Source organism: Ctenocephalides felis, unplaced genomic scaffold, assembly GCF_003426905.1.
Source record: "Ctenocephalides felis isolate EL2017-DRISC unplaced genomic scaffold, ASM342690v1 CF-g0.4_SCAFFOLD_00845, whole genome shotgun sequence".
Classification (NCBI taxonomy): Eukaryota; Metazoa; Arthropoda; class Insecta; order Siphonaptera; family Pulicidae; genus Ctenocephalides; species Ctenocephalides felis.
The window spans coordinates 24,414,549-24,427,834 of NW_020536999.1; the positions used below are offsets into that span (position 1 = coordinate 24,414,549).

Genomic DNA, 13,286 nt, shown 5'->3' on the forward strand with positions numbered 1-13,286 from the left:
CTGATTTTTTAAAAATTATTTAAACATATAACGACATCGTATCACGTTCATAGCTCTTACACTAATTTTAACTTAAAAAATAAGTAAACTAAGAAGTTGAGTAATTTTAATAGTACAATAATTAATCCATACTAGCACCCAGATTTTCTTACAAATAGTTTGATTATACAAACGCGTCAAAAATTTTTGATTCAAGCCCATATTTTCAAAATAGAAATTAATATTTAGTATCTTATTTAATTTTGGACAAATTTATTAAATATTACGATTCACACATATATTATATACAATAAATAAATAACATTTCAATTGTCTATGCAATGTGTTCAGAGCTAGTATGGTTAAAAAATTGATAAGTAGGCTCTACATATAAAGGCAAACTTTATTAAAATACTGACTAATATTCGCAATAAAGCACATTTTAAAAATCTCTTCTTATGCTAAGTAATAAGTCTTTACGTATCTATAAAATATAAAAATATTAAATACTATTTACAATATCAATTTTCCTAATCAATAAATACTATTCGTGTTAACAATTTATAGAGTTGAAAAACTAAATCAACCCTTAAATGCAGCACCTCGATAAAAAATAAATATCCATTTATTTCTGATTTTCAAATTTCTGTTGTAACGCAGCAACATTAGAATTTTTGATTACGGGGAATTTACTTGCAGCTGGTTTTGATGTGTCGGTAGTGTTGGATTTGTGTAAGGAACTCATGTTGGGTTTGTTCACAACCTTGCCAGTTGCATCACTATTTGACTTATTGGTTAGTGAATTATTTTTGGGCTTTGGAGTTACTTTAGGTTTTTCATTTGTGCTTGTTTTACTGGTTGTGGCCTTTGATGGTGGTTTGCCATTGACTAGCTTAGAGGATGTTGCACTTTTGGATGAAAATTTATTCTGACTATCTAAAGTAGATTTTGGATTCATTGTTGTAGATTTAGCTGCGCTAGGTTTAAAACTTGTTGGCGGTGTCGTCTGTTTACTGTTACCCGATTTGGTTGATTGAATCGAACTTGTCTGTTTACTACTACCTTTTGGAATTGATGATGCAGAAGCTTTTGCATCCAAAGCTTGTTTTATTGAACTTACTGTATTTTTTTCTGGTTCTACATCAGGTTTGCTTATATTTATACTTTGAGGATTCACATATCCACTACTGGTTGTGCTTGGAGCTGTGTTCATGTATTCACTATCAGGTCCAGTGTTGACATATATCGCCTGGCTGCTATCTGAGTCACTGGCATATCCTCCTCCATAAGATGTATCTTTACCATTTTTCTTCAAAGTAGATGTAGAATATATAGAATCAAAATTCCTATGCTGTATTTCATTCACAATTTCACCCAGCAAACCAACGCTTTCACTGCTACCTGACTGAACGGACTTAAAGCTCTGCGGCGACAACAAATTTTTGTCTTCCTTACCCTTTGGTGGCGAATTTTCCTCGATAACTGCATATATATTATCATTACTTGAAGGTGTCAACTCTTCGCTGATGTTAGCCAAAGGTGCTATCGCTTCATCATCATAAAATTCTACTGTTCGTTGTATTGGCACTTGATAGTCAGACGCCGCAGCAAGTTTGTCCAATTCCGCCAGTTTTTTGTTTACTTTTTCTTTGTCGGGAGTGTAGTCTGGTCTGGGAGGGGGTGGTCTGTTGGGTCTAGTGTTTGTTGAAATAGTTGTAGGTCGTCTGCTACCGGATGGTTGACGCATGGAACCAAAATTAGGTATGTTTGGTCTCTGAGGTGACGAAGGCGATCTCATACTTTTGGACCTGGTGACCATGGTACGACCGCAATCATCATCTTCAGAGTCTGACATCACACATACAGTACCATCCGGTAATACAATGTCCTGCTGCAAAATCGGATTAGATATTTGTAGATTCTTTAAGTCCAAGTTTTTGTTACCCTTGCTAGTGCGTGTTAAAGTGGAAGTGTTGCTTTGGGATTTGCTTTTGTCCTTGTTCAAAAAACTGGCTATCCTATTCAAAGCGTTGTTGGAATTCTCTTTAGTTAACTTTTTGATGTCACTGGCTGGATTTTCAAGTATATCACCTGTACTTTGTGGTCTTGCTGCTGGCGGGACTTCAGGAGCCGATCGAATTGGTATACTATTAGAATGCTTCAAAGGCGAGATCAATTCTTTCCTCGTGCATGTAGAGCCTTCCAAAATCGGTTCGGAAATCAACGGTCTGGCATGCGATCCTGGATTCAAGGGAGGTAAAGCTGGTTTCAAATCCTCAATAGTACTTTTATCCCAATGTACTGTATTCTTAGTCTGTTTCTTTGGTATATCCATTTTACCAACAGAATTATTTTTTATCACTGGAGCTTGTGGTACAGGAGGTGCACTTCGCACAGGAGCCTTGGAAGGATCTTGAACTTTAGTCGTTGGATGAACCAAAGCAATATTTTTACCATTTCTCCTGTCATTATTCAGATTTATGGGCGGAGCATTGGACGATGGAGAAGTCTCATCACCTGTTTTACCCAAGGGTGTCAAACTGAAGCCTTTGAAGTGTCCGAAGAACATATTTTCTTTTGCATCTCCACTACCTGTTTGCAGAAGGGATGAGCTCAGTTCATCGCAGCTTTGAGGACTCGTAGAATTGATGATAGATGTGGGACTTGTAGGACGGAATGGCAAGACGTTTCCGCGTCTCTGAAAGTCGTTTTGTTTGGACGACGATTTTCCGGTCGGTCTAAAAATGCGTAGACAAGGAATTAATATCTTGATGGTTTTTGCTAAGTGAGAAACCACACCTAAAGCTCAAGTGGTGCTAAATAAAAGCGGTGCAACTAATTTAATAACTAATGTGTACGTTAGCGGACTCATTGTCAGTGCAACATCTCCATGGTGAATGTTTCAACATACATTAATTAACAACATAAACATTAAATGGTTAACCTAAATATAATGAAAGTTATTTCACAAACTAGGTGTATGCAGCATGTTTTTAAAAATTAGAAAATAACAATAATATTATTATTGTTTGGTTTATAGAAGATCAATCGATGCACATATATGATGTATATAAGTTAAACAAGACCATGCAATAGATGTAAAGACTAAACAATAGATGTAGGTGAATAGAAGAAAAGAGCCAACACCTATTTATAAAGATTTATTTACTAAAAATATACATAATCACATTTAACTAAAAATACAAGCAATGTTTCAATATTATAAACCACATTTATATCCATAAAAAAATCTAAATATAAATTCCTCGATTAAAACGAAGTCTATAATATTGAAACAGTGTACAAGATATAAAATACATGAAAAGGAGGATACAGACAACAACAAAAAAATACAGGATGCGAAAAGACGAGCACAAAAATTACAGCACACAAGAAAATGTGGAAAATATAAACAGTGCATACAATTAAATGTATAAATACAACAGCAAACATGCATTACAATTTTTGATGAAGAGATCATTGTGAAAACATTTCAATGTACATGAATTCAAAATGAAATGATTTTCTTTGAAATATTTTCAATGTAAAATTATTAGGTTTAAGTTAACAGAAATTTTGATCTTTGGTATGCAAATAGATTCATAATTTTGAAATCTAGATCAAGGACAAAAAGATTCCGCCAAATGTTCTTTGTAAATGTCTATTTATGATTAAAATAAGAAATTTTATCTTGAAAACTAGTTCTGGGTATAGTAAATATTTTACTTTCACTATTTCTATTCAAAATCAAGGGATTAGTCGTTGAAACCAATCCAGCCGTCTTAATCTCTATATTCTTCAACCCTGACGATGATGATTTTACATCATCGGCTACATTTTTATCATCTTTAGAGTGAAAAAATCTATTAAAACAAGTTGGAGAAGTTTCGGATTGAATTTCGTTCGTTTTGTGAGTGTGAAACAGGCAAGTGCATGTGAAAAATTCTACAATTTTCTGTTTGTTTGGTACGTACGACAGTTTGGTGCTGGTGATCTTTCTCTTGAACAGGACCGGATTCTGCCGATAATAGAAACTCAAGAGCGCACAGAGGGCCATCAGTGGGACGATTCCTAAAAATATCACGTACATCGAGACTATGAAACCACGCCGAGCTGAAATAGAAAAAATTATATACATTATATTGATATACAGAAGTAGTTCAAATTTATATAATATATTATTCCTCTTAATTTTTGAACGCACGCGCCATAAGTTCATTTATTCGTGTGAGTAACTTCCTACTTTTGTAAAACTCCTAAATAAAACAATATAATAATAAATACTAACTAGTTGATATTGGTATCTTCGGGAAGTTAATGTTTTATATTTGCTGAGACCAGATTTAAAACTTACCATCAGGATCCGTGGCCGGACCACTATCTTCGGAGCCTCCAGGTCCAGGATAGTCGCACAAAGGGGGCGCATAGCCCGGCTCACAATGGCAGTGACCTAAGGAGTTGCAAATCCCGTGCCCATTGCAATCTCCAGGACATTTGTGAGCAGTTGCACGGAGAGAAGACACTGACATGCACTTCTGATTGACACACATCTAAAAAAACAACAGCACTGGTGAAGAAAATAGTGGTATATTAGAATAAAGTTCTATTTTTCTATCACTGACCTTTCCCTCGCCACACTTTGCCCCATCAGGTGTCAATCCTGGATCAACTTGATTCAGACCCAAATCGACAATGGCAGTCCTGCAAGGTATTATGTTTCCTTGCACATTTAAAAAATTGTAGGACAAGATGGAAACGGATTCCATTCCGAATTCCAAACGCTCGTTCAAGTGTTTACACTGCAACATTCCACAGAAAATGTGCTCGTCTCGACACTTGAGGAAGGTTTGGTTCAAACGATTATAGCCACAGTTTCCATTTCTAGAAAAATGGCAAATGATAATTATTATATTATTAACTTCCCGTAGGGTAAGTTATAGTAATCGCAAAAAAATCGAAAATGAAAATTTTTATATATCTTTACGTTTCAGAGGTTTCTGAATATTTTGGCATACCTTAGAAAATATGGATGTATGTGTGTGTGTGTGTGTGCGTAGTATGTATGTGTGTGCGGATACAAATTTTCGTCGATGATTTCGGGAACACGGATGAAGCAATTTGAATAATTTAAAAAACATTCGATCCGTATTGATAAGGAGACGTGCTGATTAGTTTTTGGCGGAGGTAGGTTTAGCCGTTCCGAAGATATGAGGCACAAAGTGCCAAAAACGGTACTTCAGTTTTTGATAGAACGGAGCGTCCGATTTTAATAATTCAAAAAACATTTTACTTAAGGTTTAGCGGTTTCGGAGATATAACGAAAAAAGTAAAAAAAAATGCCATTTGGCGGTCAAAAATGATCATTAGGCATATGCACATCAAATTATCAGATATTTTATAGAGATTTTAACAATAAGTATAAATTTTGTTTACATTCCTATGGGTTCCGTACCAATGTTTACCCGTTAGACAGCGACGCGGCGCTTACGCGCTTTATATTTTGTCTCTATGCATTTTAAGCAGTGCGATTGCTTTGAAAAATAGTTCAGATCTTCCAACATATGTCAAAATAAAGAAAACATTTTTTTTTCAAAAAAAAGATTTAAAAAAAAAAAAAAATTAAATAATTTTTTTTTTCAAAAAAAGTAATTTTTTGTCAAATTTATAGTTTCTCAAAAATCTTATTTTTTCGATGTTTTTTTCAAAAATGTTAATCGTTTTTAAAAAAAATAATCATTTTTGGTACGGGAAGTTCCAGCAATTTGCCTTAAGGCACGATGCCCTAATTGCCTTAAGACAGAATTCCACTTACAGCTAGTTTAGTTTAGTAAAAACTTGCAACATATTTTATTGATTTCAAACTAACAGTAAAAAAAGTTACAAGATAAAATACAAGCACTAATAAATCTTACACATGTAATTAGTATAACTCTTTCATATTTTTGTAGCATTTCTGTCAATTTTCACAACCACAAACATACTTGCCCAAATGCCTTTTCCATATTGTGAATTGATGAAAGACTAAAGTCACATTTTTACAAGTATGATACAAGTATAGAAACGCATCAAGAAATGCTTTGATTTAATTTTGCACCCACTACCAGCTGTACAGATTTAAAAAACACATGTACTGCCGTTTAAAAGTGCTTCATTGAAATAAACATTTAAAAATATAATAAATACAAACCTGTTTCCTCTCGAGTTCGATTTGTAACACTCATCACCTGATGATAGTCCAGAGGGTCCCCATAGCAACTTGCACTGATCGTTCCTGGTTCTGCATGTACCTTGGTAGCAAAAAGCCTAGAAAGTAAAATATTATATAATATTAATAACAATAGATCATTGATTATTATAATTTGCCACTTTAACTGTTAAAGTATATATATTAAAAATATTTATTATTAAATTTACCTTGCCACCATTACATTCTTCAGTATTTCTTTTATACACATCTGGTGGGCAAAATTCATTGTCACCTGTACAATACTCAGGCAAATCACATTCATGGTCATTGCTTCTGCACAAAGTTCCTGCCTTCTTCGGAGCACAAGTCTACAGAAATGAAAAAAAAAATCCATCTATCAAACTTGTTCAATTTCTAGATTTTATATTTCATTTATTAATATTTTATAGTTACTTCTAAATCACAGCATTCTCCTGTAGCACACGTGGCATTATGATGAAGCATACAAGTGGTAGCATTGCAGCAAGAGTTTTGACACCGAGATGGAAGTCCACAATCACATTCTTCACCATCTTCTAAATAACCATTTCCACACACAGGACTTCCAAATAATCTTTCAGGCTTATTTCTATAGGAGAAAACGATATTGTAAACAACATTTCAATTATAAAAATATGGTAAACTAAAAATATTGCATTTTGTAGCATTTCAAGTAGCTTCCGTAAACCATTATCACGCTTGCTCCAACAATTTCATATTATAAATTGATGAATGACAAAGTCACGTTTTCACAAGCATGTTAAAGATTGACGAATACATCAAGAAATTCTTTTATTTAGCACCCACTACCAGCTGTACAGATTTAAACACTGTACCGCCGTTTAAAAGTGCAATAAAAAATTCTATTGGATAAAGAATGTATAATAAATCAATTGAAATATATATATATATATATATATATATATATATATCTTATAAAAATGGAGCTCTCTTTCAAATGTCCAAGTAAAACTCGAAAACGGCTAAACCGATTTGGACAGTCTTAGTCTTGAAAAATTCGTGCCAATCCAGAGAAAGTCCAAAAGGTGAGAAATTATTTCAAATCCGCGTAGAAACTTTACATTTTTAATTTGCAAATTTTTGTAGAAGCGTAATTTAAATAAAACAATGGACGGTGGCAATTACGTGAAATGTCAAACGCTTTTGACAGATGATGTTCAATTACGTTTAATAGGATGTTTTACGCGAATATTATTTTTTTGTGATAAATGTGTAGTAAGTAGTTTTGTTTGTAGTTTGATTTATATACAAAAACGTTAGTAAACGGGCCGCAAGTGTTACTAGAGACTCAAAATATAAACTTTTTTGATATGTTAATATAAAAATGCACTTTTTGGCATTTTTTTCTCAAACACGGTGCTCTGAAAGATCTCATTTGTATAATTATATACTCATTGGTATTTATAAAACATTTTCTAAGTTATATTATTTTTTGTTTATTTAAAGTCAGAACCTAAATTTGGTATCGATCAAAGGAACATTTTGTCGAATAACATTTTTCCAGTTATAATTTCTCAGAATTTATATATGATAGTAATATATGAAGGTCCGGGGTTAAAAAGGTCCACCACCGATGTGTCAAAAATCAGTAAAGTTAAGCATTGTTTAACAGCAATATTTGAAAGTTGAGGAAAAAAGATGTATAACCAGCTATAAACTTGATTCTTTTGACTTTGCTTATGGGAGATAAACGGTAACCTTTGAAAATCCATAATAAAAGTATTTTCTTCCGTTGGTAGTTTTTTAGCTTTAGTTAAAAATGTAATTGTTTTGTGAAGTACCTTTAACTTTCTACACTGATGAAGTAGCTGACATTTTTACTAAACGTGGTCAGATAATTGTTCGTTTGAAATGTGTTATTTGCTGTGATATAATTGGTTTGATTTATATAATATCATTAATATTTGCTCAAAGTCAAATTGGACCTTTGTGTCTCGTCCTGCTCTACATATATAATTTTTATTTTAATTCATCGAATGTTACTTGAAACTTCTCAAAAAGCAGGTCAAAGAAGAAATGCCTAATTCATTTTTTATCTCTCCTCGCAAAAATTTGAAAATTTTGTATAAGCTCAGTAGTATTATTTACAATTATACACAAAATCCAGAATCCAAAAAGAATCTGAAAAATTTGAAACGTAATTAATAAGCCGAAAGACCAAAAAAGACTCGGATTGGATTATACGATGTTTTCTATAGAAAGTGTATAAAACTTGCAGTTTGATTGTATTGACAAAATATAGACAAACTAATGGGGTTTATTGTTTTTATAATACCTAATTGTATACAGCATTCAAACAACACATCCTTATGCACTTAAAGTATTAATATTTTTGATTCTCTAGAAATGGTTTAGAATATACCTTATTTAGCAAAACAACGTTTGCCGTTTTCATATATATATATATATATATATATATATATATATATATATATATATATATTTACCTCAGGCAATATTCCATTCCGTGTTCAAATGCCAGTGCCAAATATTCAAGACTGCAACTGGACCAATGATTAGGTATAATCGTGCTTGAAGAAGCTGCCATGATGCATCTCTCATCTGGGCAATCACATTCTGAAGTATCATGTTCCATTCCTAAAAAAAACAAAGAATTTACATAAAAAACCCATGTTATCAATATGGAAGTCTTATTAATTAGTATTATCTCAATATTTTATTACTTACCAAAGTTATGGCCCATCTCATGGGCCATAGTTGTGGCTACAAGACCGACCACCTCAGAATGATCCATTGAGACTCCACCGCTGTACTCATATGTGCAGATAGGGCCCTTCAAAGCTTTTCCAACAACACCACCATCAAACTGGACACGACTAGAATAAAAAAATGTAATAAAGTAGATGTACAATCACAACAAAGTCAGAACAAAATCGATATCTGGATATAAATTGAAATGTGGATTTTTTTTATTGTAGCTTTTCTTTCAACTTGTAGACCACAGTCATCCTTGCTCAAACGTTTTCATATTGTAAATTGATGAATGACTAGATGTCATGTTTTCACAAGTATGCTAAAAGTCTACAAATATATTCGGAAATGCATTTCTTCAGCACTCACTACCAGCTATACAGATAAAGAACACATGTATTGCCGTTTAAAAGTGCAAAGATAAACTAGAAATCATATATATATATATATATATATATATATATATATATATATATATATATATATAATATTATAAAACATGCACCAAGAGATGTATACTTTGGTGTGATAAGTGTATAGTTTGAAATTCAGAAACAGCTCCACAATATAACATCAACAGACAGATTCTTATTCAAATCTACTCTAATTTATGTTTATCATAAGGTATAAAACTATTTGGCAATCAGATAACTGATGTGATCGATATGAAATAATGTTATTTTAAAATACACTACAAATTCTAATTGTTCAATAACTTAAATCTCTATTACACTTACGTGAGTAATTGCGCATTATCATTAGGATGATCTTTGACCAATCTTTCTCTCCTATAATGCAAAAAATTCGTCAACGTTTTGTCCCCATCGCTGACTAAAGAAATTTCATCATTCTCGGTCCAGATCACAACTCCAACCAGGGCGATGAAAATATTCAGAGGAGAATACAACTAAAAAAAGAGAACAATTTTAATACAAAATTCAATAACTTTGATAATGAAATAAAATAATTTTGCTTGCGGATTGCTGAAATAAAAGTGGATTCTATCACGTAAATCTGTGCCTCGCGATTCTTGCACGTGGTTGTAGGTTATATCACTTTTAAACCAACTTTTTTCGCACTTTTGAAGAATATAATTTAAAAATATTATTAAAATTTATCTTTCATAAGTTTGATTGGTATTTAGCACTGATTATTGTTTTTTTTAACAAAATAATTGTCGACACATAACACAATACACCTCAATGAAGGATATTATATTGTCTAGGGGATATTGCATGAAGACAAGAGCGCCGAACAGGTGCAACTAACTATGGCAAGGAAACAAAGTTTATATTTATAAGCATAGATGTCTCCGGTGACTAAATACAGCCTAAACTAGTGGAGTACATGGCAAAGGTAAATTGCTGGAACTTCCTATACCGTAATTAAAAATCTTGATACGGAACCCAAAAAACATTTACACAAAATATGTACACATTATTAAAATCTCTATAAAATATCTGATAATTTGATGCACATATGTCCAATAAACATTTTTGACCGCAAAATGACATTTTTTAATTTATTTTTATTGAGAGTCCAAAAACGCTGGACCTCGAGTAAAATTTTGAATTATTCAAATCGGTTGTTCGGTGTTCCCAAAATCGTCGGCGAAAATTTGTATCCGCACACACACACACACATACACATACATCCATTTTTTCTAAGGTATACCAAAATATTCAGAAACCTTTGAAACGTAAAGATATATAAACATTTTCATTTTAGATTTTTTTGCGATTACTATAACATACCCTACGGGAAGTTCCACAAAAACTTTTGGCTAAGGTAAATACTTGAACTATTTTTGTTAATACAAATAAGTTATTACGCAAATTTGTTATTAAATTAGATTAGACATAATACATTCTAATAACAAAAAGCCTTAATGCAAAAGAGCTAATGTAAGATTTATAATATAATGCATTTTGGATACGGAATGTTCAGCCAACATGCATTTTTTTCATTTATTAAACATAACTTTCAAACCGTTCGTCTAATTTGATTTAAATATTTGACAATTATGTAAAAAATTGCCTAACATTATAACAACCTACAAAAACTGGGTATATTTGATAAAGCTATTGAATCTGAGAGCGTTCAAAAACAGTATTTGGTATCTACTTTTTGGTGTATTTATTTATTGTAACTTTTAAATTGTTAGTGTAATTTAAGAGTAATATTCGACAAATATCTACAAAATTAAATTATCTACAGCAGCTTCCAATATAATATTTCAATACCCGGTATACTTGAAAATCATATTTGAGAACAGAAAATAATTTTAAGCTCATTTTAGTTGTGTATCCGCATCAACTTTTCGGTACAAATACTTATTACATTTCTTGTAACCACTAAACTGTTTATGCAATATAAATAGTTATAGTAAGTCATTTACTATTACTTACCGAATTAATAATATTAGCAATATCTTTGCAATGTCTGTAAACTTTTCCTGTATTTTCGTCCAAAGCTTTAAATTCTTTGTTATCTACTACTAATAAAAGTTCAACATATCTGGATTGTTGATTAGAATTATAAGGTCCTTTGACATTTCTGATTTCTGCACTTCTTTTATACTGGAAAATGGAAAAATTGAAAAGTAATTAGAAAGTGCCAAACTTATTATATTAACATAATTAAAATTAATTTGATAACTCACTCTTAAAATTCTGTGAAATTCATGTTCCTTTGCATTGTGAGCATGTTGAGCCTCAAATTCATTTTTGTAACCACAAGTGAAATTATTTGGTTTTAAGTGTCGATGCCTAAAAATAGGAAATAGAATTAAAAACGAAATAAAATTAATATTTGCCAAATTTGAACAAAATTAAATGATCTATCCTGAAAATAATTGAACATACACTTATATTACATTTTATACTGATGTATTTATAAAATTTATATGAATTCAAATTATTAAAATTCATATTAAAATATTAATTATGATTAACTTTGTCTAATATTTATCATTTTCCACTTACTTGTAAACAAAATGCTGTCCATTTTCGAATCCTCGTTCTGTCGAAGTCTTATTAAGGGGCTCACTGTGTAAATAAATAATTTCTTTACCGTCGAAAAGAGCCCCTTTCAAAAGCCCCTCACATGTCGAAACAGCCGCCCACGTGTTATCCACACCTCTGATCACACCATTGTAATGACAAAAATCTATATCCTAATAAATAATTTATTAAATAATAAATAAATATATACTATTAATAATAACAAATATTTATTTTATTACTTACTTGGTATGCAGGTTTATTTATGACATGTTCTCCGTTTTTTTGCGTTTTCTCAAAATATTCTTTGGATACTAAATCGTGGTTTAATTTTAAATCTAATATTATTTCTCTACCATCTAAATCGTAAGTTATACTAATATCGTGTGTGTGCAAAGTATCCTACCAAAAATCAACATTGATAAATTTTTTAATAAAAAAAATATTGAAAATATTCAATGAAATTTTTTGCTTACGTTTTCGATTGTCGTCGATATTTCACGTTTTTCTCGTCCGTGATAAAATTTTGGTTTGATAATTGTGTGATGTGAAAATTCATCTGCAAAAAAAATATTAGTATATTAGTATATTAGTTGCTAAGAAATCAGATTTTGAAAATTATCCAAATGGTATCTTCAATCCAATATGATTTTTAACTAGTGCATTTAGCATATCTTTAATAATAACGTAATATATGAACTTTTCTTTAAAAAATATGTAATATTTGACCATAAAATTATAAAAAAATAATTTGTAATGCTGTCTATCATCAAAATGCATTACAACAACTCGATATACTTTAAAAGAGTGATTCAAAATTTTAAAGGTGAAATGCAACACTCTAGAACTGTTGCTTCAATATTAGTGAAACATTAACCAAATTCTTGCAAAACTAAATTATCTATAATGTGATAAATTATTATTATTAAATTATTACTTTGTCGTAGTATGTAATTTGAATGGCAATTTAAAACAGTCGAGGGAACGGAATTGAACTCTTACATGAACCACTGACCCGTCACAAATGCATTTGACCCTAAAGGGGGCCATTTGGGTCCTCTGATTTGATTCGCTCCCACGTTTTATTAAAAATCTACAATCCCAAGTTTATATACAACATACCGCATTGCTGGAGGATGGTAAAATGATAAAAAAATAACGTTTTACATAAAATTGTAAATGCATAATTTATATTAATTGAATGGTTTCATATTTATATGCAATTAAAAAATTCAAAAATAAATTCATTTCATATCCGTCTGTATTTAGTTCAATTCTATAGTATACCTAGTAGAAGGCATTTTGTACCACATGGATTTCTTTCCAATTCAATGCTTTCTAAAGGT

The 13,286-nt window shown here is 31.3% G+C and overlaps 1 protein-coding gene across 1 annotated transcript in view; it reads right to left on the minus strand.

Moving 5' to 3' along the window:
* Positions 1-534: 534 nt before the first annotated feature.
* LOC113363168 (disintegrin and metalloproteinase domain-containing protein 12) overlaps positions 535-13,286 on the minus strand; it is a 35,145-nt gene continuing 22,393 nt past the window's right edge. Inside the window, exons 2-16 of the mRNA XM_026605647.1 lie at positions 12,417-12,499; positions 12,187-12,342; positions 11,923-12,113; positions 11,601-11,706; positions 11,347-11,517; positions 9,676-9,845; positions 8,915-9,063; positions 8,674-8,824; positions 6,620-6,794; positions 6,394-6,534; positions 6,167-6,282; positions 4,602-4,860; positions 4,334-4,529; positions 3,954-4,092; positions 535-2,717 (exon numbers count right to left, since the gene is read on the minus strand). Of these exons, the coding sequence (XP_026461432.1) occupies positions 605-2,717; positions 3,954-4,092; positions 4,334-4,529; positions 4,602-4,860; positions 6,167-6,282; positions 6,394-6,534; positions 6,620-6,794; positions 8,674-8,824; positions 8,915-9,063; positions 9,676-9,845; positions 11,347-11,517; positions 11,601-11,706; positions 11,923-12,113; positions 12,187-12,342; positions 12,417-12,499 (4,316 nt within the window). The 3' untranslated portion in view covers positions 535-604. The remainder of the gene's footprint in view (positions 2,718-3,953; positions 4,093-4,333; positions 4,530-4,601; positions 4,861-6,166; positions 6,283-6,393; positions 6,535-6,619; positions 6,795-8,673; positions 8,825-8,914; positions 9,064-9,675; positions 9,846-11,346; positions 11,518-11,600; positions 11,707-11,922; positions 12,114-12,186; positions 12,343-12,416; positions 12,500-13,286) is intronic.